The sequence below is a fragment of the Sipha flava genome, unplaced genomic scaffold (genome assembly GCF_003268045.1).
Source record: "Sipha flava isolate LNK unplaced genomic scaffold, YSA_version1 38_pilon_pilon, whole genome shotgun sequence".
NCBI classification, from domain to species: domain Eukaryota; kingdom Metazoa; phylum Arthropoda; class Insecta; order Hemiptera; family Aphididae; genus Sipha; species Sipha flava.
This window is the reverse complement of record NW_020273099.1, coordinates 1989939-2016744: the sequence shown is the minus strand read 5'-3', so window position 1 is coordinate 2016744 and position 26806 is coordinate 1989939. Positions and strand designations below refer to the sequence as shown.

Below are 26806 nucleotides of genomic sequence, written 5' to 3'. Positions count from 1 at the left end.
TTTTTTTTGTTCGCGCATATTACACTCGTCGCACTAAGAAATACATTATGTACCAGCGACAAGGTGCGTTAGAGAGTTTTGTATGTACTAGGAAGTATACACGTATTATTTTATTATATATAGTAGTTGTCCGGCGCGCGCGCGCTGGTCCTGACAGGACCGGCGCGTAGAATAATATGATTTATGGGCAAAGGTTCGACAGGATCACATCTTCAGATTTATCGCGCGCGAGTTCAAAAGGGGTCTACACGCATAGTTGTTGCTCTCTCTCTCTCTCTCTCTCTCTCTCCGTATTACTTCTTTCTTCTTAAGCTCTACACTCCCTCCCCGCGCGTCCACTGTTTCGTACCGGTCACCAACGTGCACCGTGTACCATATACTACCAGGTATATAATACGCTATTACCACCACTTCGGCCACCTCCCACGTGACCGCGTCCTATAGTTATATGTGCGCAGGGCATATACATATATACGTGTACGGCGCGGTAACACTCATTATATTATTACACAGCCGTCTTGTAATTCCATCGCGGCGGCGGCGGCGGAACACAAGACGCGCACGAGCAGCCCGAAACTCTCTCCGCCGCCGCGCGTCTTTACGGACTTTGTTAGCCGGCGGCCACGAAAACTCGTTCCTCCCATCCTGGCCACAGGTTAGGTCTTCCGACGACAAGCACGCACGCACGCGCGGCGCACAAGATGAGGTTTCTAAACGATTGTAAAGATTTCGGACCAGATAGCCGGGCCGCAGCATGTGACACGGTCGGCATAAAACCGCAGGCCGTCGACGCACCGGTGACCCGTGTTTTCAGAAAAGATTTCGTACGTAAAATTCCTCCGTCGTCTCTCTCACGCGCGCTCTCTCTCACTCTCTCTCTCTCGCGCCCGCGTACAAAACGATTTTAATTTTTGACATTCAATTCTCTGTCTGACCGAGACAACAATAAAATAACGTGCACGACGTTTGTATAAATGCGCGTACGCTTAAGCTACCTACGCGTATAACGTGCACCGTGCCGCACGCGGGTTCGGCGGGTGTTCATCGAAACTATCCCTGCGGTTCGGTCGACCGGAAAATATATATATATATAAATGTATATATGTACGAGTAATAGAAGCAATAATAATATAAAAATAAACCCGTCCTTTTCGATGATTTCCAATGTTTTCATTGTGCGCGCAGCAGTGCGCGCGCGTTTGACCTGCGCACATACATGTATACAATAATACATTATAAAATATACCTCGTATAGGAGGCCGTACACAATACGCGAGCGTTCAGAAACCCGGTAATGTGCCGTTAACGGTATACGGCCGAAATTGTTCTCGCCGTTCGGTTTTACCGCAGAACACAATATAAATCATTTTAACCCAACGCCAGAGATACTACACCCCGAAAATTCTTTCGCCCATCATATAAACAGTCTCTCTCTCTATAATAACACTAAATAATATATATATATATAAATATATATATATATTTAATAAAATCGAACAATCATTTATTGTCGACACATGAAATATATTGCTTATCTTCAGAGTTTTTATATTTATTTTACTTTAAACATTTAACGCGATATTTTAAAACGTTTTATACAATATTCGATGGTTTAACGAGGGGGGGGGGGAAATCATAAAATTTAAAAAGAACACGATGCGATTAACATATATTAATTAGCCTAATAAATACCGTCCAACACGCGGTATTAATAAACAATATTTATTATCGACGTAATGATTTATGGGTACGTTAAGTGTTTTATAAAATCCGTTTGTTTATACTCTTGTACGATAATATAAGTATGCAAATAATGAAAATTACACACATTTGGTATCTGAAAAATCGCATTCCGATTTTTAAACAACTAATAAGATTCCCGTTAGCAACGCGTATTGACTGCGAGGCGTTTTAAACGACATGATTAATTGACTGTTTGTTGATATTGAGCGTAACATATTTAAAAATTATCGGCGTGGTAATTCCATAATTATGAACGTACTTATCCGCAGGTTTACGGATTGGAAAATTTCATGAGAAATTCGTAAAGGCTGTCACCTACGCACTAGGATATGGTCGGATACGTAGGATGCATAACCGCTTAACGTTACGAATACAAATATGTTTAAAAAATCGAATGATTTTTTTTTTAAGTGAAATAAATGATTATCTAGAAAACCTACTGCTATTGATTATTATATTTAGACATTTACGTGAGTATGTACGCGCACGAGAGTGTGTGTGTGTGTGTATTTATATTCAAAGCCATTCTATGAATACTAGTTTATACCAATTTCGGGGATTATGTTTTCGCGTGTGGCGAAAAATCTTTTGAAATTGTACATTGACATCATATAAAATTATTATTTCAGTCGAATAATAAAGTGAGTGTAAAGATAAAAGTATAAAATTCTAGGTATAATTGTGTAGGTAGTTTGTTATAATACCAGTAAAATGATTTATGGAAAATTAGAATCTTGAAATTAATACCGATTAAATATAATTGGATCTTGTATTTTTTTTTTCGACATTTCTTTTAAATGGTTTTTTGGAATAACATTTTAAAATCAAGAATAATATGAATATGTATAATTGTGTATTTTAAAATACTATGGTTAGTAAAGTATACATATCTACGTTTTGTACGTAACAAATATTTTATTTTAACAATACTATTTCAGAGAAAGGTTACAGTTTTAAAAATATTTTCGTTTTTCGTTCGGATAACCTTTTTTATTTTCACATTTTTTAAATAATTAGGCAATTTGTAGAAAAAATATTTACATTATATAATTTTATTTTATATTTGTATTTGTTTACGGATTAACAGTTGTGAGTATCACTTGATGTGTGAAAAAAAATGATATTGATTATTAAAATCAGGCTTGATGAATTAATCTGAAATTCGTTGTTTTATTACCAAAAATGTATTCAATATATGACACCTAATATCGAAAAATAATTTTGTAAACCTGTTTCATTAAAATATATTACTGTAATTATAAAAAAAAAAAAATGATTTTTATTATTAGTGGTTAATTATGGCCGCCACAATACATGGCCATTATTATCGAATAATATTTCACACGTATAAGTAGCTTTAATTTATTTACAACGGTGGAAAAAATCAATACCTTAGTATGTAAATTAGATAAATTGGGTATTGTACTACAATTGAGTCAATTATTCAGAAATGTTTAAACTCATAATGCGTTGCGGAATTAGTCTGGTAGATAACGCTGCACGTTCTACCGTACGATTAATATTGTGACACGATAATATTTGCGTCAATAATTGATCGTTGCCTCTATAGGCACAACGAACGAACAAAATAATGTGAGCGATTCAATTTGAAAATATATCGGTATTGAAATAGAAAAAACAATTGTGCGAAGGAACCTCCTAACGCATCAGTACAACAATTATTGCTCTGTCCTTTAATTGGCATCGGTGCGCAAGGACAGCTGACGACCGCACAAAAACGTCTTATGTTTCAGAGAAACGCGTTCTTTTGTTGTGCGGCCATCGGGACAATTATTATCGTAAAGGATTTTCGACTTACAAACGGCTCAACTCCGTCGGACGTTCAAATACAAGACCATAACCACCCGGGGGAAACTCAATTAAACGTTACTGCGTACGATGTATTTTGGTGATTCTACCGAAACATAATCCTTCTTCGTGCAAAATCAATGTCGGTTTACTACGATGATTCCAATATTTTATTCTTAAATAACGAATCGAACGTCTGAAACGGTTCTCACGACAGACCGTTCGCTTAACAACGCACGTTGTTCTCATCGTTTGATCTGTAGCAGTCACATAATAATAAGTTTAATATTTAATTATAAACCGTTTTCGGAACGTCGACGCGCGTTGAATTGAAGCTTTAGAATCAATTGTTCGTAAACTGTTGGACGCGATGACCATGGTCAGAATTGTGTTTTTCAAGAACCACGCCGGAGTAAACGAGCTAACGGGATGGCGAAATCAACCGGTGCTGCGAACACAGATATACGTCGCGTACGCGTTTTCCGACTTGTCGGGACGAAAATCATGGTCGTGTCGGACGGGAGAGTTCGTTCGACGTCCAATACGACGAAATCGATTGAAGAACGAAGGGAAAACCAGCGAAAGAGAGCACTGCCATTCGTGTCTATAATCTACCAGCCAGGGACACGTATTTAGTCTTACTTCTAGAGGGGGGGGGGGGGGGGGGGGGGGGCGACTCAATTTTTTTCTTTAATTCAGGCTCAAAACGTACAAGTAAAATTTTTGGTAATATTTAAATCGGGTGAATCCTTGACGATTTTGGTTTTTTTTTTTTTTTTTTTCTAATCTGATGCCAGATCCACTTAGAATCGACTTTTGTGTAGTTCTTTTTCAACACCTGTCTGTGTTGTGAAATTAACGCTTGTGTTTTATTTGATTTCTCACTAAGTATGGATCCGAGACGAAGAGCCCGGTTCAGTGTTCACAGCCACGCGTAATTTGATTTCGTTGTAAAATGATCCACATTGAAAACAATTGTAATGCGCATATCGCATATGATCGTACCCTTAAACACGGATTCAGGGGAGGGTGATTCGGGAATAGGAAAACGGAAGAACACGAGAACGCGTAATCCACAACGAAATCGTGTTGGTTCGTGCGCGTGCAAGACGGTGTGAACGTTGCACGTACACGTACGGTACGAGGAAAATAAGGAAACAAAAAAAAAACGATCGGACGAAAAACGACGGTCCGACTACCGTACGGCGGGATGATCACAGAGCAACCGAAACCCGTGGAGGGGTGCGACCGGCCGCCGCGGACCGCAGCCGGTCGCCGTGACGTGCTGCTACCTGACGGCGGACGGGCGCAACGCGCGGACCTCCCGGTACACGGGCCAGTGCGGCCGTGCCCGTCGCGTTCAGTCTCCGCCGTGAACCCGTTGCCGACAGTTCGACCGCGCATCCGTTCGGATTACGGGTTTATACTACCACTACTATGTGAAAGTGTTCGCGCGCGCGGACGTCCCAAGTGTTTTAGAGTTTTTATTTTTATTCCGTTTTTTCGTATTTTTTTTTTTTTTTTCCGTTTTTCTTTTCTCTCTTTTTTTTTTTTCCTTATGTTTTCAGTGCGTTCGTAATCTACAATATTAATATTCGTTCGTCTGAATATTCTCGTAGAAAAATTAATAATAATAACACATCGGTTCCGATTGCGATTATGTCGACCGGCCGACCGACGGGGTCGTACGCGAACCGTTCGGTTTTCTGACGAACGCACGACGTCGTCTTTTTTTGAAATAAATAACATCGCGTTTCAAAAAAAATTCATCACCCTTCTCCGTCCGACGACGGAGCGTGTCGGAAATTAATCGAAAAAATATAAATAAAAAATAGATAATGTTTTTGAAATTGAAATTGTTTTTGGTGGCCGCGATGTGCGCCGCGGCGGTCGCCAAACTCGACGGTGGCGCGGAACAGTGTACGTGGTCGCCGTACAACAACGACACGGCCAAGTCATCGGTGCATTGCCGAGTCCGGACCCTGGGCGTGGACAGCCCGAGCCTGTCGACGGTGCAGCCCGAGGGCACGGTCCGACTGACGGTGGAGTGCAGTGACAAACTGTTCTTCCAGAGCACGCTAGCGCCGCGCACGTTCCGGACGCTGCATCAGCTCGAGGAGCTGGCGCTGGTCCGGTGTAAACTGCTGGAGGTACCGACGGACGCGTTCGACGGGCTGGGCGGCCTGAAGAAGCTCGCCGTGCACACGTCCAACCTGGAATGGGGTGCGACCAAGGCGCTGGAACTGGCCCAGGGCAGCATGGACCGGCTGGTCGAGCTCCAGTCGCTCGACCTGTCCGAGTCCAACGTGCACACCGTGCCGGCCGACGCGTTCTGCGCGCTAAAGAACATCCAGCAGCTGAACGTGTCGCACAACGGCATCGACGACCTGACCACGCTCGGCTTCTCCGGGCCCGACTGCCCCGGCGGCACCGACCTCCGAGTGCTCGACCTGTCATGGAACAACTTGCAGTCGGTGCCCGCGCGCACCGCAATATCCGCCATGAAGCGGCTGCATACGCTCGCGCTACAGCATAACGGCGTGACTGAAATCGCGGCCGACAGCCTGTCCACGCTCGCATCGCTCAAGGTATTTAACGCGTCGTACAATAAGCTCGAAGCGCTGCCCGAGTCGTTGTTCGCCAAGAACCGTGACCTGCGCGAGGTGTACCTGCAGAACAACGGGCTGTACGAGCTACCGCGTGGACTGTTCCATCGGCTAGAGCAAATGGTCATCATCAACCTGAGCAACAATAAGATCAATCAGATCGACGAGGGTCCTTTCGTCGGCCTCCTCCGACTGGTCGTGCTTGACCTGTCCCGCAACGGGCTCACCAGGATCAAAGCGAATTGTTTCAAGGACCTAGTGTTCCTGCAAATTTTGGACCTGAGCAACAACAGCATCAGCAGCATAGAGGAGAACGCGTTCCTGCCGTTGTACAACTTACACACGCTCAACCTCGCGGAGAACCGTTTGCACACGATCGGCTCGCGGCTCTTCAACGGCTTGTTCGTGCTGTCCAAGCTCACAATCAACAACAACCTGTTGGTCACGATCGACGACCAGGCGTTCAAGAACTGCTCCGCGCTCAAGGAACTCGACCTCAGCTCGAACGCCATTCAACAGGTGCCGGTCGCGCTCAACGAGTTGTCGTTCCTGAAAACGTTGGACCTGGGTGAGAATCAGATAAGCGTGTTCCACAACAATTCGTTCAAGAACATGGAACTGCTGACCGGGCTGCGGCTAGTCGATAACGCCATCGGAAACCTGACCATCGGCATGTTCTCCAACCTGCCCAACCTGCAAGTGCTGAACTTGTCGAAAAACAAAATCTACACCATCGAACGCGGTACATTCACGCAAAACGCCCAGATCCAAGCGATCCGGTTGGACGCCAATTATTTGACCGACGTCAACGGCGTTTTCGAGTCGCTGTCCAGTTTGCAGTGGATAAACCTGTCGAAAAACAATCTGATATGGTTCGATTACGCGATGGTGCCGGCCAACCTCAAGTGGCTGGACTTGCATGACAATTACGTGCAGGAACTGGGCGACTACTACAACCTCAAGGACCGACTGAACATCAACACGATCGACGCCAGTCACAATCACATCACCGAAATCTCGGACCGGTCGATACCGAACAGCGTCGAGGTGCTGTTCCTCAACAACAATTTCCTGTCGAACATTAGGCCCAACACGTTTTTGAAAAAGAGAAATCTAGTACGCGTGGACCTTTATGCCAACGAGCTGACCCGGCTGGACGTGAACAGCCTGCGACTGGGCGTGGTGCCCATCAACCGTTCGTTACCGGAGTTCTACATCGGCGGCAACCCGTTCGAATGCGACTGTTCCATGGACTGGCTGCCCACGATCAATAACATGACGCAACTGCGGCAGCATCCCAAAGTGATGGACCTGGATAACGTGGTGTGCAAGACGACGGACTCGAGGGGCTCGGAGGTGATGCCGATACTGTCGGCTGGGCCGTCGCAGTTCCTGTGCAAATACGAGACGCACTGCTTCGCGGTGTGCAAGTGTTGCGAGTTCGACGCTTGCGACTGCGAGATGACGTGCCCCAGCAATTGCACGTGCTACCACGATCAGACGTGGCACACGAACATCGTGGACTGTTCGTACCAGCTGAACAACATGGTGCCGCCGAAGATCCCCATGGACGCCACGCACGTGTACCTGGATGGGAACAATTTCAATCAGCTGCAGGGCCACATATTCATCGGCCGCAAGAACATGGTGCATTTGTATCTGAACAACTCGAAGATCGAGTCGTTGCAGAACCACACGTTCAACCGGCTCAGCTCGTTGCAGGTGCTCCACCTAGAGGACAACATGCTTACCGAGCTGAAGGGCTACGAGTTCGAGCAGCTGTACCAGCTCAGGCAGTTGCACTTGCAGAACAACCGACTGTCGTACGTGAACAACGTGACGTTCGCGGCGCTGCGCAACCTCGAGGTGCTCCGGCTGCACGGGAACCTGCTCACCGGGTTCCCGGTATGGCAACTGTCCGTCAACCCGTATCTGGTGCAACTATCCGTGGGCAAGAACCCGTGGACGTGCCGGTGCAAGTTCCTGCAACCGTTCCGCAACTGGGTGTACGAAAACGGGCCGAAGATCACGGACGTGGCCGACATTACGTGCGCGCCGGACGACACGGACCCGGGACAGCGGCGTGAGATCGACTTCAACGACACGGCGTGCAATGACTTCTACACCGGCGGCTGGGCGCTGCGGAACATGATGGCGTCCAGCTACGTGCCGGTGCTCACGTTCCTGTTGGTAGTGTTCGTGGTGGCACTGGTGCTGTTCGCTGTCCGGGACAACGTCAAGGTGTGGCTGTACACCAAGTACGGGATACGCGTTTTCAGCTGCAAGAACGCGGGCAACAAGCACTTCTACGAGGACCGCGAGAAGCTGTACGACGGCTACGTTCTGTACAGCCCCAAGGACGAGGAGTTCGTGCTGCAGTCCGTGGTGGCCGAGCTCGAGCACGGCAACCCGTCGTACCAGCTGTGCCTGCACTACCGCGATCTGCCCATCACGTCCATGTACCACGCGGGCTCGTCGCCCGTGGTCATCGAGGCCGCCGAGGCCAGCCGCCGCGTGATCGTCGTCCTATCGCGAAACTTCATACAGACCGAATGGTCGCGGTACGAGTTCCGGTCCGCGCTACATGAGGCGCTCAAGGGCAAGGTGTACAAACTGGTACTGATCGAGGAGAACAGCATCGCGGCCGAGGCGGACGCGGACCCGGAGATCCGGCCGTACCTGAAAGTGGCGTCCAAAGTGCGTTGGGGTGAGAAACGGTTCTGGGAACGTCTCCGGTACCTGATGCCCAGCAACAGCCATCACAACAACAACCATCACCACCACAAGGTGTGCAACTACCGCAACAACATCAACAACTACACCATCGACACTAGGACGCCCGTGGTGCCCGCGCACCGCAGGCAACCATCGCCGCACGATAAGTCGTTGCCGCAGCCCGCCGCGCACCACCACCGGCACCATCACCATCACAGCCCGGGGTCGTTGCCGCGGCCGCAGCACCGGCACGAGGACTCCAACTACTCGACGGCCACCACGGCCACGCCGTCACCGAAACTCGGCAACTGCGATGAGCGGCCCGCGTCCACCGAGCACATTTACTCGGCCATCGACACGCCGCCGCCGTCGGTGCACCAGTCGCCGAGCAGGATGATGATGCCGCTGCAGCACCAACAGCAGCAGCACCAGCAGCAGCAGCAACATCAGCAGCAGCAGCAACAGCAACAGCAGCAACAGCAACAGCAACAGTTCGAGCGCACCAACAGCCGCAGGTCGGCAAAACACCATCAGCAACAGCACCAGAACGCCGTGCAGGCTTATCTGGTCTAACGCGACATATTTAATTCATATTTTTTTAACCCCTCGGGAAAAAAAAAATATAAATATATAAAATATGAGTTCGTGCGAGGTTCGTACGCCAACAGGTCAGTGTCATCGACATATTATATTATTACGTATAGGTTATACAATATACTATTGAATTTCGTTAGATTTTGTTGTTTTAAATTTTTTTTCGAAAAAAAAAAAAAAATGCTGAATAATACGTGTGCTCATCAATATGTGATAATGTTGTTTTAAGCACGACTTTGTATAATTTATAGATTAATTGAGTTCCTAAGTGTACGTTCGTCGGAACATGCACTGCGGTTAATTCCCTTTGAAACTTTCTTGTATTTTTTTTTTCTATTATTATTATTATATATGTTTGTAACTCTACGACGGGGCTGTGTCCGCCGTTTATATTGTAAATGTGATTTAAGGCGGGTTTTTAAATATTATGATTGTTGTGAAAAAAAAAAAACGGTTCGTACTAACTATTGAGAATCTAACGCCATTTTTCTAGTCAGCTCAAAAAAAAAAAAAAACGTTTTTGAGCAACCAAATTTTGTGTGTTAAATTCATAAAAACAAAAAAAAAAATATTAAATATTAATAATTACGTGTTAGTCTCGATTCGAGACCCAGACTGATTTAGTCTTCGTATCACTGTTGTTTGATCCCCCACCCTTCTTGATTGTTTTCTGTACCGAAATTACGTACATCGTGCTTTATATTATTCCATTTTATTTTCACGTGACGTAAAATATTATTTTGAATTTATGACGTATGATGTGGGATAATTAAAAACCTCTGTGGGTGTTAGTGTTTTTTTTCTCTCTTCATATATCGTAATAATAATAATAATAATACCGGTTCTAGGCTCTCGTGTATTTTATTATATTTCTCCTTATTACTACACTCTCCTAGAGCGTTTATTCTGTTATTATTCCGACGTGTCCGAGTGCGCTTTCGTACGAAAGACGGAGAAGAAACTAAAGAGAATGAAACAAAAAAAAATAAAATGTATATACATATATATGTATTTCTTTTATTTAGTACACGGATTACCACTTAGTACTGCCGCCGCGTTATCTGAAATGGATTCGGCTTTTTATTTGGAGAGACAATATAAAACTACTATTTTTTTTTTTTTTTTAATATAATAACGTATACAAAACAAGGATAATAAAAATAAGATAAATAAAAAAACTATACATATTATTATACACACCTTTTATGTAATACTTTCCGGCGAATAATAATTTAATTTCCATGTAGACCCGGATGAATATGTGAACTATACTTGACAACAGACACCTAACTCCGACGCGTTTTCTTCTTGGAAAAAATAAATAACAATTTATCAGTAAAAAAAAATCAATTAAAAAAAAAAATATATATAATATGTTTTCGAATACAATTTGGAAAACTATATTTTCGAATTTCGCACTCCATGAGGTTTTTAACTATTCTGTTCGAGTGTAGTGACAGGGTACTTAACCGATTGCAACCGTTATATTCGTTAGTGTTCGATGTTGAAAAAAAAAGTCATTAACGAAATAGAGGAAAATAGTAAATTTTGTTTCACTACTTGAACGAAGACTGTATGATATTTTTAATTAACCACAATTTTTTTTTTTTATTTAATTTTTTTTTTATATATATATTGTTAACTTCGAATCTATTTTATTATTATTTGATTAAGGTATTATATGTATATATTCGTGTACATCCCATTTTATTATGTAATGATATTAATATGTATAGACGTGTATATTGTACTACGTTGAAAATAAATAATTTATTTTTTATTTTGAAAAAAAAAACAACTGTTTTTTGTTTTATTCATTTTTTCATTCCCATCACATATATTTGATCTCCGTAATGTAATATAATATATGTACGTTATTTATTAATTTTTTTTCGTGTCGCTGTTCGGCGCAATATGCAACGCGCACAACATGTTGTGCTGCACCGTATACCTTTTGTACGGATCAAATGATATTTTATAATATCGTGTACACTGACCGAGTGAGGGAAAGAGAGAGAGAAAATCACATAATATAGAAAAACGGGAGCATGAATAATACATGGATTTTGTCCCCCCCCCCTTCCACCTCGTGGTCAGCTTGCAAAAGCTGTCAGTCAACAGAAGTGCTCGTTCGGCCGACTAGACGAAATATTATTGTGCTCTCTCTCTCTCTCAGTCTCTCCGCCACTATACATCGTTTGTGTGTCACGTATCATACGTAAATGGGGATCAGCCCCTGTGCGCATTATGTTCGAGCAAAAAGTGAAAACCGAAAGAGGGTCTTAACCCTTTTTTTTTTTCCTAGTCCCACCTGGAAACGCTGTCTCTGTATAATCGCACATGACGACGCGTTATGCGGTTATTACAATACAGTTATTTTTTCTACGATTATTTTGATAAAATCAAACGATACGTGGCAAGAGCGCGTATTGAAAAAAAAAAACTAACCAAACATAACGCAGCACGAATTTGCCGTATAGGTTGAATGTTTATTTTTCCGGACGGACGTAGCTGATGCTATGCAAATATCGCCAAAAGTCGACTTTGAAGCGATCCGTTCGCATTAAGTTCACTGTAATTTTTTTCGTTGACCGACGACGTTCGTCTAGCGCTGAAGACCGTAACGGATGGTTAAAATAATGGTATCATCATTAACATAATTAACTGATATACTTACAAAGATCCAGTTAGGGGCTTACGGTTTATCTATTATGATACGCCTTAGATTTGACGTCGCTCAGATTATGTGTTACATATATATATGATTGGATTATTGATATCATTATTCGTACAACATTCGCGTTGCGATTCGTGACGTGACCGATTTTAATTGTACATCGTCGACAAACGGACACGGACCAAAGGCAACAACAGCAGTAACAGACAAAACGACAACGAACCCCGTCCGTTTTTAACACGAACTTCTTCAGTCGGCACCCACAGTGCTGGAGCATTCGGTTCTCGGTCGTCACCAGACCGTTAGTCAGCGCGGTTGACGCGTACAGGTAGGCCGATATATTATTATGTTAATTTTTTTAAATTTTATACATTTAATTAAAATTAAATTAAATTTTAATTAAAACGTTTTATTTATTTATGTAATAATAAATACATGCACGCTATTACAATAATATAATATACATCTTTGGGTGCATTCTCAATGATATTTGCGAAAACAAGCTTTATGGATAAATCTACGAACGCCACTAGTCTGAAAAAAAAGATTTAAAACGTCATGTTCGCACCACTGTCCGATTTAACGCAATCATTTCCAGACTATTTTATAGTTTTGGAAAAACGTATTTGGAACCCTTTCCGACCAACATTTTATTTGGTTGCTGAGAACAATTCGCGATGAGAATAATAAAAAAAAAATTAAAAACATATATATATATAGTTTTCGCTTTCGGAGCATAGTTTAAATTTGAAAAAATACTTTTGAAATCGTTATTGAGGAAAAAAATGCGTTATGAAAAACAAAAAAATAATACACGTGTACAATGAAAAATTTAAACTACAATCTTTCCACAAAGATAAATATGCAAACTCGTTGTACGATAATATTTTTGTAGGATATCAACATTCGATTTGAATTCGTAAGTGATACTTTATTTTCCGTATCGCATTTCAAATCGTAATGCTTACACGTGTAGTTATTTAAATTTAAAATAAACAACATATTATATTGAATTTTTTTTTCGGCATTTCTTTGAGGTGATATACATTTGAATCTATTTCTTTTTTCTCTTCAATTTAGAAATCGACTCTCTGTACACGGGCGGCATACACTGATACAACAGATTAATTTGATAAATTCGATTTGTCTGCGTATTTTTTTCTAATTGTCCAAAGCAGACCCAAAAATCGAATTCGAAAGTAGTTTCGAGATTAATCATTTTTCGTACGTTTTCCACGCTAATTTATTACTCTACGGGAGGCCCGTCCTAAATAGAATTGTTAAATTACTTTTACCGCATTACATTAACATGTATTATATATACATCATAATATTCAACGTAACCGTTTAAAAATGGAAAAAAAAAAAATAAAATAAAAACATAAAATTTCGTTGTTCTGAAGACAAGTCAATTTACTATTTATTTTATTACAATAATAATAATAATAATAATAATAATAATAATAATAACAATAAAGATGATCAGGGTTCAAATTTACTGGTTCATTTGTACTAAAAGCGTTACAAAAGCATGTCTCCAATGACGGTCGCAAGTGACAACAACAACAGCAACAACACTACACGTATTATAAGAGTACAATCGAATAATAATTACATGTTCATTACCGCGTATCTTTTTTCGTCTAATTGCAGCACACCGTAAGTTTAATTGTCACGGCACGATAGCGTTGCGGTTTAATTTAATTTTTTTTACTACTTTTCTGTTGCTTCTCACCGTTTTATACGCGTCCTTAGGCCAACGTGTTTTTATCTAACGGAAGATTGACTGAAATGGACCGTTTTCCTGCGTAAAAACGTCACCACGGGTCGTCCTACACGAGAGGCCGCGTATCAAGTTACTTATTATTAAACTCGTTAGAGATCTCGGTGGCGATGATAATACATGCGGCGGCGGCCGACCCAGTGCGATTTATGGACGAGTTTTATGCATTTAACGAGCTCGTCATGTGCCGGCCATGTGGACATCATAAAAAGTATTGGTGGGGGTGGTGCGGGGAAGGACGGTAGAGAGAAAAAAAAACATCACCAAAAATTCACGACGTGTACGTACAAAGAGTTATCTGTGAGACGGGGTTTTTTCTCGGTTAAATGCGCAAAAGAAATAATAATGATAACAGGGGGAAAAAAAAACGACGTTGGTTAAAATTTACGATCGACCGTTGTTTTCTGTGGTCTAATTTGGAAGAAGGGACCTTGTTAACGCCGCCAAACATATTTCAAATCCTCTTTCGTTGCGACTCCCCTACCCCCCTCTCCTCGCCATTACCCTATTACCGTTCCGTCCTTTTATCCGATTTAGGGTCTCATTGAATTGGTCAGAAAACGTACACGCGTGCATCGTACTAAAACGGGATTGCACTTAACTTTTGAACTCTTCACCATAACGGCACTTTCATTAATCAGAATTTAGTGAAAGAGAACAGAGAACGAGAAAAAGAGAGAAAATGTATTGTGCGTACGAGCTCGCGCGTTGTTTGTAATATTTTCTATTCGGTTGTAATTTCTTCGTTTTTAAGATCCGCGGAATTGTCGGGTGACGTGAACATCTGCTCTCGTCTCCTTTTTCGCGACGCCCTCGTATTAAGTCGGTTTATGCAAAGTATACGCGACGTCGTTTATCGGCCGCGTGTGAATGGTTCTATTGTCGATGGGAATACACGGCGTGATGGTCGTTACTATTGGCGTTTGGGAACCGTAACAGGTGTTCGCGCGATGAATGGAGACGTCTAAATAAAGGTAAATAAAAAAATAAAAAAAAATAAAACAGTAGAAAAAAACGAAAACAAATAAAATATAAAAGGGTTGTATGGTATAGACCACGAAAACGATCGAGTCTGGTATTAGAGTAAGGAGGGGTAGAAGGTCATCTCGAAATTATACAGGGGAAACTTGCGAATAGTTTTTCGCAGACGCGGAAAAAGTGGTGAGGTATTGCTTCCCAGGTGGGCTGAAAGTTTGTCTGGAAGTGTATGCTTAGGGGGTTTCATGTAGTTGTCGTCATCGTTTATCGATTCAAAACAATACAACGATAATGGGCTGATGGGATTTTAAACGCCGGTACAATATATACGTATATATTATAGTATCTGTTTAAATACATATATATTACGTATAATAGTATACAATATCAAGTAATGTTATCTGGTGTTTAAATATTCATCTGAGAAAAAGAAGATGAAAAAAAAAAAAAAAATAAAGAACCTCTTTAATTTACATATGAAATAAACGATATGTAAAATATGATCCTGTTGCTTCTGTCCACCGGATAGATACACCGCTCGACAACCACGACGCATGCGCATTGTAGTCGCCGTTGCATGGTTGTGCAGCAGACCTATACACATACCGTAGACATGTTTTTCGAAACAATTGTCTTACATCAAAAGCCGCGCTCGTTTATTTCATTTTCCGTACTATAATTTATGAATATTATTTAATTTGTTTTCTACACTCACGGGACGTACGAAATAATGCGTGTAACATAGAGAAATCCCTACAGTCACACAACTGACACGATAATAAATCATCTAACACGGTAATACGCTTTAAACCGTTCCAAGGTCGGCTGCGGTTTGGACAACAGTAATTATTATTATTTAATTCGGAATGAACGTCGATTTTGCTATAGCACAATTCTTTATGTCACAATATTTTTTTTGTCGCCAAAACTTCCGATTTCGAAAGAAAAAAAAAATGTTCAGAAATGTTCTTGTTGTTTCATTGTATTGATAAAATATTATCTTCAACAAACTTCGGCCAAAAACGATCGTGAGATAGTTTCGAGCGACCGTGTATGTGAAATAGCAATAAAATATAATTCGTACGGTTTACAGTCGAGAAACAGTACACTATATTTATGTCATTACGGTCGGTAAGCACTAGTCAAGTTTTTATTTGTTTATTCGCGTTACAATTATGTCTTTTTCGCCACTACATATTAATAGTTTCGTCTTTATCCTATGGACATCTAAGTCACGTATCCAGAGCCTTCAACTGGCTCGGGGCCTCGAAAAATAAAGATTGCAACTTTAAATTTTAAGCTGTAACGTATTAATACGATAGTGTACAAAAAAAAATATATATATATATAAGATAATAGCAATTTTAAAATGTTAAAATAAATAATAATAATAATGTAATGTATAATGTGTGCAATTATATTAGGTATAATTTATTTCTTGTCTTATTATTTAAACAGGTTTTTCTTTAAAATTAATAATTCATATCGCCCGGCTACACAAAAGTCATCATGCAAAATAAGCTTGTGATGTTAAACATTTTTTTGGTCTATTAAAAAAGCCAGTAAGCTCCGGATGGTCCTGAGCCTTTGCATAGCCTAAGACAGCCCTGGATATATAACGGTAATGGAAGTAATATAATATAAATAATAATAAACCACACGCATTTAGAGGTTGATCAGAATTTCATGTTACAGCTACTGTTTTCTAATAAAAAAAATTATTGTTTTCTGTATTTTCACGAATATTTTTAATCGATTTTAATTCCGATTGCCCTGTATAGATATGTAACAGGTATATTAAAAAAAGCGTGCAGTTTAAACATGCCACGACGACCACAATCACCGCTACGTATACGTACTAGTTTTCTGTTGTCCGACATGTAGTTAAAATAACTATAATAACTACACCGTTGAGTAGCGACCGGGGCACGGGACTGTCTGGTGTCCGATGTACGTACTCGCGACCTCTCGTTACGGCAACCGACCCGAATAATTCAAATCTATTGCAGCATATTATAATTCACTGGAGCGGTGACGGTATAGGTCGTTATCGGGATTATTCGTCGCAGCGAAGAGAAGATAAAGAAAAAAGTGAAAACAATAACCTTAACGATTGGGTTTTAATGCCGCAAAAAATAAGTCCTTCGAGGCCGATGTGCATTCGATGAAGAGCGTTTAGCTCTGCGTCTTTTGTTTCCAATGTTTGCGCGCAGATAATCCCGGAAATCCTTTAATAACAAGTATTCAATTATTTCGTTTGCGTCAAGTCAACTTGACCCGTGCCATACCAGCGGGGTGTGGCTGCAGTTATTCGGTAAATATTTTCCGGGATACTGTTGTTGAAATTCAACGGTTTCCTGTGATAATTATATTTTGTATTAGGATGAACATCGCATTCGTTTCGGTAAATAGTAAATCTAAAACGTTTTCGTGCCGAGATTTTAGTCAGTGTTTTTTTTTTCTCCGTGTAATTAGACGAACCCAAACACGCCGAAACATTTAACCTCCAGACGCGCATGCACGGTATTTCTATTTCTTTCTATTTCTGTCTCTTTCTCTCTCACTCTTTCCTTTCTCACGGATCGCACTCAAATCGTACAATCGTTGTGTATTTTTCTAGAATAGAACACATGTATAATCTATTACATGTACGATTTCGTATGCAGCTGGTATGAGTACGGTACAAAATGATTAGTCAATTACTCCGGGACCCAAGACAACTTTTGACTTTACGTTTCAGAACATCTGAATACGTTACGGTGTAGCTGTACACGTTTAAATAACTGGTAAACGTCAAACAGTATGTATAACAACTACATCTTAATCCAAGTCCATTATTAACTCTTAGTGACTCGATATTTTTTTACCTGTAATGCTAAATTAAAAAAAAAAAAATAAATAATAATAATATCGTGAAACGAAAAATCAGATTTTCGGTGCTGGTTACGCTGGTACACGTGTTCAGGACGGTCATTGCGCGAATATTTTCGAGAACAATTCGTTCACGTCTTACAAATCAGCGCGGTATCTTTAAAACACACCGAAATGACGCTTTTGCAGCCGAGCGACGTAGTGCGAACGCTATCTACGTGCGCTTGGCATACACGTGAATACGGATATTATTTACCCATGGGCTTTGTCGATTATTCCGGATCAAACGAGGCCCGCGGGCGGACAGTAAGATACATAGCAAATAATAATATGTATTTCGCGCGCACAATCAAATCTCTCTCGCGCACGATTTACAATGCGAATGCGTAATTAAACGTAGGTCCGAGTCTCGTATGAAAACGGTTTGGTCGTACAACGGAGACTTTTTCTTACCGCAACACTTTAAAGCGGTTAGGCTTTGACCGTGCATCGTAATGATTTCTAATTTCCCGTATAGAAAATGTTGTCTATACCGTATCTGTTCGACGAACGCGCCGCGGAAGAAATTATGATCATCCGACTGCCCGCGTAGGTGTACGAAACGGCTCTCGAAAACCATACAACAACAATAATAATCGAGAATAGTATTATTATAATATGCGCGATAAATAAACTCGTAGGGCCCGGCAAGACCGCTCACCGTGTTCGCATTAACGTACGACTAAACGATTCAACATTAGGTCTCCGTTTCGTTCGTTTTACATCAACACTGAACACATTCTAAACGCGCTCTTCCCGTTACGATATCACATATCACATTTTACGTGCGCGGAGTAGGCGGACGACGGTCTCGGAATATTATGGCTGTTAAATTATTTTCACGACTACCGTACAACGGCTAACCGCGGCCTCGTAAAAACGGTTTAATTCCGCGACGATGTCGTTACGGGATCGAAGCGCGGACTCGCCGCGTTAGTTCGTCCCGAGCAATCTGCGCTGATGATGATAATTCGTCCTCTGCCGCTGTAGCTTTAACGGTGCAAATACGAACAGTAATAACAATAATAATAGTATATTATAGTTGTAACGTACACTGTACGGCGGTGCACGAAACAATCGCATTTTACGGACTATCGACCATTTGAACCTTTGTCCAGTGCCGCCACTGCCGCCGCCGGCACATAATATTTTAATAACGCTTCTTCCGGCGGCTGCTGCGACGGCCGCGGTATCGACGTGTTTTATGTTAATTAAACAAATTACACGTTAATTAGCCGGACACGGTTTCTCGGGTTACATCGGCCGATAATGCTAATTCCACATTTCCCCCCCCCCCCCGGTACCGAACAATGGACGAAAGTGATTATGCCAGATGTTTTTTGTTCTCGTTAAGTTTTTTTGTTTTTTGTTTTTCGTGAGACCATAGCACACCGATCGGTCGGATGCGCACAAACACACAGCACTAATACGCATGGCGTCTCGAGCCCCTCTTTTTCCGTATTCAAATCCCGGACCTGTCAATCGGAAAAAGCATTACTAAAATTAAAAAAACTCTATAAAATTGTAAACCAGCCTATACTACCAGCTAGTACCTATATGTTACAACGCGCGCGTGCACCGTGTAAACCATATCCGTTCATTCGTAGCTAACCCCTGTCGCTCCTCCTCCTATTACAGTTGCAACGTATCATTTGCGTTTTTAAACTACTTGACTACTACACGATGACGTTTTATCCTATAACTAGCTCGATTCTTACACGTAATAATTATCCATGCGAAATCGCTCAAATCACAAGTGACCTTTTCACTTTTCATAATTCCTTTTGTGTTCCCGTAAATAAAATGTCAATATCGAAATAACTGTGCACGATGCTAAAAACATTTTTTTTGTTTTGTATTTTATGTTTCCTCGTAGAATACATTTGAAAGGTTAACCGAAATTAAATATTAATGCTAACCGGCTATCCTGTAATTGTGTAGTTATTTTTTTAATTTTATTTCAACACGGCGAGGCAGTTGATAACAGGCGAAGTAATATAAAATTATTGCGCTTAGTGTAATTTACATATTGTCTAATAATATTTAGTGTTTGTTTTAATTGTACGTAATTAAATAATATAAGTTACTAGGGTTTTATGAAGTTCGACACAAATTTACGAGACTTTATGCGAAACTGTTTTAGAAAAAGAGTTTTCGATGAGAATGATATACTTTTTTTTTTGTAAATCATGCAATGTGCAAAGCCCGATAACACTTTCGTGAACCGAAAAATAATCTCCAAAAGTTCTATGCCAAGCACGTTGCGAACCGATCGGAGGAAATATAACGTAATAATAATAATAATAATAATAATAATAATAATATCATATTAGGGTCCATTTTTCGTACTCCTATAAACAATAATAATAATAAATAGTGCCCAATTTCCGTCTGGCGTATCAATTGTGTAAGCGTATACATCATATTCGGTCGGGCAGCCGGTTCAATTACGCCTGTGGTTCTAATTATTTGTAAGGGCCGAACGCAGAGTATAGACATACTAAAAAAAAAAAAAAAAATTAAAGAATTTCAATTAAAAACCTCGCCTTTTCCACGGTCCGTTGTGCAGAACACCTGGAAATTAATCGTATATATATATATATATTCGTTTGATGTACATAGCGTTTGTATATATATTTTTTATTATTAAAAGTATATTTTATTTTTATTTTTCGACTAAAAATAATAATGTTGAGCTGGATCTATGGGTCTACAGGCGGTGGGTACACGTCATGTGGCCCCGTGCCCAGGTAAAAATGATTTTCAAAACGTTTATCACGGCTTATATATACATGTTATTATTCACTACGTACCTAAACACGCGCGCGCGCATACACACACACACACACACACACACACACACACACACGTACACGTACACACATATTTACCCGAATGTACCGCACTCACGGTATACGGTATCGTCTGCGGACTGCGCGTGCGAGCGTGTAGGTAGTTTATGGGTTGGTGGCGACGACGGCGGCATCGCATTAGATGATCGGCAGCAGCTGGAACTCTACCTGCTGGTCCCCTCAAAACCCACACGCACATACACGCACTCGGTACGCCACCACAAGCCCACATCGCGTTACGTATTTTTTTTTCACATTTTTTTTTTCGTCCTCGCATACCCTCCGACCACCCCCGGACGACGCGGAATTTTTCCCTCCCGTAACATATCTCGTTTAATATATTATACATACGCGCGCGGACTCACGAATATTAAGGATTACTACTTCTGTCACACCCGCTCCCTCGTGGCACTCTCGTCCTTCGTCCTCGTTCCGCGTCACGTCTCCTCCCTCCCTCCGGCAACCAGGGATCGCGTTATTATTTTTTTCCATTTTCTCCTCCTCGCGCCGGTCGAGTCTATAAGTTCAAGTACGCTCCGGAAAAGTTTTTAATGGTCCCTTTAGTTTTCAATTTATGAGTTTCTCTTGTTATTATCTCTAACAGACGTGATGTTTTTTCGGGATATTTATATTTTATAATGCTCATCGCATGCGAAATTGTAGGAAATTACATTTTCCTCCCGTAAATTTTACCTCTTTCGTTTAATTTTAATTTTATCTTTTTTTTTTTTTTTTACAACCGCAAAACGATTGGAGTGCCTAGTTTTAATATTTTTCTCGAATTATCAAAGAAGAAAAAATTACAGTATTATAACTCATATAAATCCACTCTGTTCAAGATTCGAGTGTGCGCGGAGTCTTCTTTTTTATTTTTATTATTTTTTTCACACAAGTGGTCGGTATTACGTGGGTAGATAAAATACTTTGAAAGGATATAATTCATTTCTAATATATAAATGCGCGTGATTCGAACCAGGTTTTGGTTGAACATTTTACATTAAAGCGTACACGCGTTTACAAAATTTAAAATAAAAAGTACTCAAATCTGTAGACAACTGTACTTACAATACACGATTCGTACAAAATGAATAAATAGTATGACCGTTGTACCGTTCATGACGTTTTTATAATAATGTACAGTTTAGTGTACCTACACGTCGCATCGCAGTATGCGTATAGTATTCAAAAGGGTAAACAAAATACTGTCTATGTATAGATTGAATATTATAACATGACAGGTAAGTTCTTGAACAAGATGATCTATCACGTATTATATGCACCGCGTTATTAATGTAGATTTTGAAAAATAAATTCTTCGTTTCATATAACCAGCTGGTTAGAGCAATGATCTGAGTGGCAGCAAACTCGTGAAAATTACCTCGGGCTAAACGTAACAAAGGATATTATTATTATTATTATTATTATTATTATTATTATTATTTTTATTATTATTATTATTATAGTCCTAATATAGTGGTAGGTTTTTTTTTAATTATTATTTCGACGATATGGCATAGGTAGGTTATTACATATTATATTGTTAAACGAACTGAAATAACGTTGAATGTAATTTTATATAGAATGTTAAAACAAATAATAATATTTATTCATTTATGTGTGTATTTATTGTGTTCCACATGGTACTACAATTTACATACATTTATAATAAGAGTATTATAATTTAATATTCATATAAGCTATTATGCTATTACCATATGCTTGGTAAACACGGCGACGGTGAACTTTATTTTTTACTTCATTTTATTTGATTAATTCTTTATCGTTATATATACGTACACGCCCGCGTGTATACCGATAATACGTAAACAAATTTAATCGAAAATTAATACAATGCGCGTATCAAACGTTGAATGAATATTTTTTGGTGGATGATTTGTATTTGATATACAAGTTTTTGTGCGTAAGCTGAAACGCTAGAAACTAAAAACGATTCGCATACTGTTTGTTTTTATTTTTATTCAATGTACTTCAGTTATTAATTGTACTATTTTTTATACTTAAATACACCTATACTACTGTATATATATAATTTTTTTTTCCGAAAACTAGAGATTATGTTTTCTATCTCTGGTTTACCCGTCACAAACAAAATTGTATAGGTATTCGGTGGCTAAAACGATTGTAAACGTGGCTTTTAAAATACAATACGACTGTGAAATCTGTGTAAAGCAGGTTTTCAATAAGGGGAAAAACCTTTTTTTTTTATGGTGGATTTCTTACGGTCTCGTGAGATCTGTTATAGATAGATTGTGCACACAATAATATAGGTCGTATTTTTTAATTCAAAAATAAAAATAAAATAAAATAAAAATACAAATGAAGAAAAAAAACTATATTTATGGTTTTTTTTTCATATGTTATTAGAATTTGGAACATACCTATACGGATACATATTTTTTTTCAAATTATATTTATCCGTACAGGTATATTCAAAATTCTAAAAACGTACATTAAAACTGGATTTTAAGCATTACTCGTGTCGTCTTCCGCACGTAACCAAAACCGTAAACGGTATAATATTGCATTAATGCAGTGTTTTATTTTCATGCTTTGCATTTTAATGAAAACAGATGGCACCGATCTATATCTATGCGATTAATAATTAACTTTCAAACATTTTACACGGAATTATGTGCACTCGAAAATAAAGATTGGAACGTTCATTAAAATATTGAACGCGTTCACGTTTACGTTCATTGTCCAATAAAAATAATGCGTTCACGTTCGTCGAAGAAAAAACGCGTTCATTACACATTCAGTCCTGCCAGAAAATCCCTAGATATTAAGTATTATTATTGTAGACCTTATCTTCTAAGACCGTGTTCCGGAGTGATAAGACTGAGTGCCAACTCAGAAAAAAAAAACGCTCAATAATTTTTATTATGTACATATTAATCTATTATTATTTATCATTAACATCATTAAATATTACAATATACTTTCATAGCGTAATGTAATGAAGAATCTTCTTTAAAATGAAAAAAAAAATGTAAAAATAATATAATAATAAAAACGATAAAACTGTATTCAAAAAGTAGTTCTCGTCCGTGTAAAGTTGAACATTTTCTTTCTAAACACTTCTCTAAACTCTAGAGCAGCGTTTGGAAAGAAACTCTAAAAAGAACCTTCAGAGTCTAAAGGATACATTATCCACTTTGTTGCAGTGACAGCGTGTGCACAGTTTATTCCATATCATGTATTCGTCATGCGGCCAGAAGTTTCTGTTTACATTTATTTTAATATCACGCAATATAACACAGATTTTCTTGTATGCATGGAAAAATCAAAATATTGTTGTTCCAGTTGAAATTCAATACTAAAAAAACAAGATGGTTTCCCTCGATCGCTGTTCTGCTGCGGTAAAACAAAGCCGATTTCTTGCACAAGAAGTTTACACTTTGGGTTTATGTAAATATTTTTTTTTGGATTATATCTATATACATTATATATACATAAGAAATAGTGGGCAGATTTTTTTTTTTTTGTTTCGCCTCAAAAACCGCCTTTGGCAATCAGAAAACTAAATAAATTGGAAAAGTTCATAGTCGGTACACACTGTTCAGTCTCTCGTTATTGTCGATCATTTTATCGGTCACTGTTACACCATAGTATACAGCTGAAAATATTTGCGTACCATCTTACACTCAAAGACGCTTACAAGCGTATATTGGACAAATCATGACCGGAAATTGAAAAATAACACGTTACTGTAAAGGTTTCTTTTTAAGAAGCAGCAAATATTTCCCATAGGCGATGCGTGGAACATATACGAACGGTGTAAAATATGCGATTCGCACCACGACGATGTCGCACGTGTACATGTACGTTTTTAATGATCTTCGAAGGAAAGAAAAACACAACCGAACGTACTACATTGGAAATCGATCTTTAAACGGGTACGTAATCATCGTCGTCTTCGAGACGTACGTCGCTGCGCAGACCTACAAATCGGTTTTAAAAATATCTCTGAGACGCGCACGGGAAACGCGCCCTCCCTTTTTACATCCCTCGTCGGATGATTGATGTGCTCGCGGAGAAAAAAAATATAAATCGTCTAAATCGGCACATTTCGCGATATCGACCTGGTACCGCGGACAGTGGTATGCGACCGAGCGAGGCGTGTACACCGCATTGTTTATGCTGCGCGACCGATAACGTGAGCTCTCAGACACCTCGTACGCATAAGGGTCTCTGCCATGGGCGCTAATAGAGCCCAAATAATGGGAATGCTGAAATTGCTGAAAATAAAATAAAATGGTATTTAACTGTAATTACTACAGATTATACAGATCTGAAAAAAAAAAAAACAAGAGTGCTACATTTGAACTCGGGGGTGATAAGAACCCTATTGTGCCCTCCTAGTTGTGCCTATGGTCTCTGCTCGCAACCGTGATCCCGTGATTCATCTTCCAATAAATCCGTTCGAACGACACATGGTCGTACGACGTGCTCGCGTTTCTGACCGCCAACGATATCTGTTATCATTACGTATTTCGTCGGTATCAACGCGGCACATCGCGGTCCGGGGCGAACACCGCTCGCCGGGTGGTCTCGATCCGGCCGCGGTGTTGGTCTTCTGCGGTTCATTCGTCCGTTCTTTGCTTGGTGGAGAACGGGCGCGGATCTAGAAACAAACAAATGGAGAGGAGGGCTGTTAAAGTGAGTTACTGCCATAGTTCGTTGCTCATACCGATTTGTACGAAGTCTTTTTTACGTCTAATTTTTTAAATATTTTTTAGTGATATAAATTTTTATAGATATAGTGGCGTCCGACATGGTTTCACCAAATTTCTAAGAGGGGTAAAGGTTCAGTCCCCATAGCCCCTCTCCCCAATTGTATCAGCTACTGAAGAAGAACACGCTGCCATCGGGCGCAGTGGTGCGATTCGAGTGCGCGTCTTCGGGAGCTGCGAAATCATCCGGGGTTCGTGGATCCGAGCGCGTATCGTTGATCATTTTCGGAATTTTCAGTTTTTATTACCTACCGAAACGCGTCAAACTCTTATTGAACTCACGTAATCATTTAAAAAACTGCAAGCGTCTCGTCTGGTCGATGAAAATCCACAAGCATGAAAAATGTCCGGGGTTGAAAATTAATATTCCTGCGGCGGGCCCCTTGCGATTTCACGCCACTGGCCGGATATACAATATTATATTATTATTATTATTACTGTGGATATTATTGTTAGCGGCGGTGTTATGCGTGGAGAAAAAGATACTTTTACGAATACGCGTTATATTTTTACATATCATTATGTTCGTATACGCGCATCCGACACTACGTTACCGAGTACATGTACAATAATAATATTATGTACGCGCGTTGTACACACGCATTGTTAATAAATCGTGTTCCCATATATATATATATATATATATATATATACACGCGATTAACTCGCACTGATTTAATAACCGTTTTATTGGGAAATTGTCTACTGTGTTTGTGGATAGAAAGAGAAAAAAAAACAGTAACAGAGCGGAAGAAAAACATGTGCGTAAAATAAGAGAAATAGAGATGGCGAGACTACGTTGATGGAGAGAGAGAGAAATATAGTTCGGTATCATAAATAATAAGAGCGGTTGACTATATAATAGAAACCAGTAATACGCGTCCTTGGATATTAAAATTCGGTGGATAAAAACGACTCGGCGAGGAAGAAGCAGTAAATCGTCTACGGACGTTGCGTGCCGTTTGCCGTTGTTGACCCCCACGAGGTATACGTTCCATTATATCATACACTGAGTGAATTATATGTATATATATATATATTAAGTACGTTTAGGCTTATGTTTGTGAGTGCATTGTAGGACTTTGCCCATTTAAATATTTCATTAGTCTCATTTTTCAATAATCATCAAACCCAGTGCCGGGAACGAAAAAGTATTATTACCTTCACTAAAAAAAATGGATAGTTGTTTTTTTTTCTACCAGTATAATTTTTCAACATTTGTTGATTGGTTGACCTGTATTTCATTTGACTTGTGAATCTTTAGTTATAGTTATTATTTTATAGTTAACGCGAACAAAAACATCAGCTTAAATCATTCACTTACAAACAATACCGTAAATTTAATAATATTTGTGGTATACTATTAGTGTGATTTTTCACGTTCA

At 39.9% G+C, this 26806-nt stretch overlaps 1 protein-coding gene across 1 annotated transcript; it reads left to right on the top strand.

Annotated features, from left to right (window-relative positions):
* The first annotated feature begins 4905 nt into the window (after window positions 1–4905).
* LOC112688459 (toll-like receptor 7) lies at window positions 4906–10817 on the top strand. The gene has a single exon (XM_025561648.1). It carries the CDS (start codon window positions 5391–5393, stop codon window positions 9444–9446), a length of 4056 nt encoding a protein of 1351 aa, XP_025417433.1. The 5' UTR covers window positions 4906–5390; the 3' UTR covers window positions 9447–10817.
* Window positions 10818–26806: the final 15989 nt, after the last annotated feature.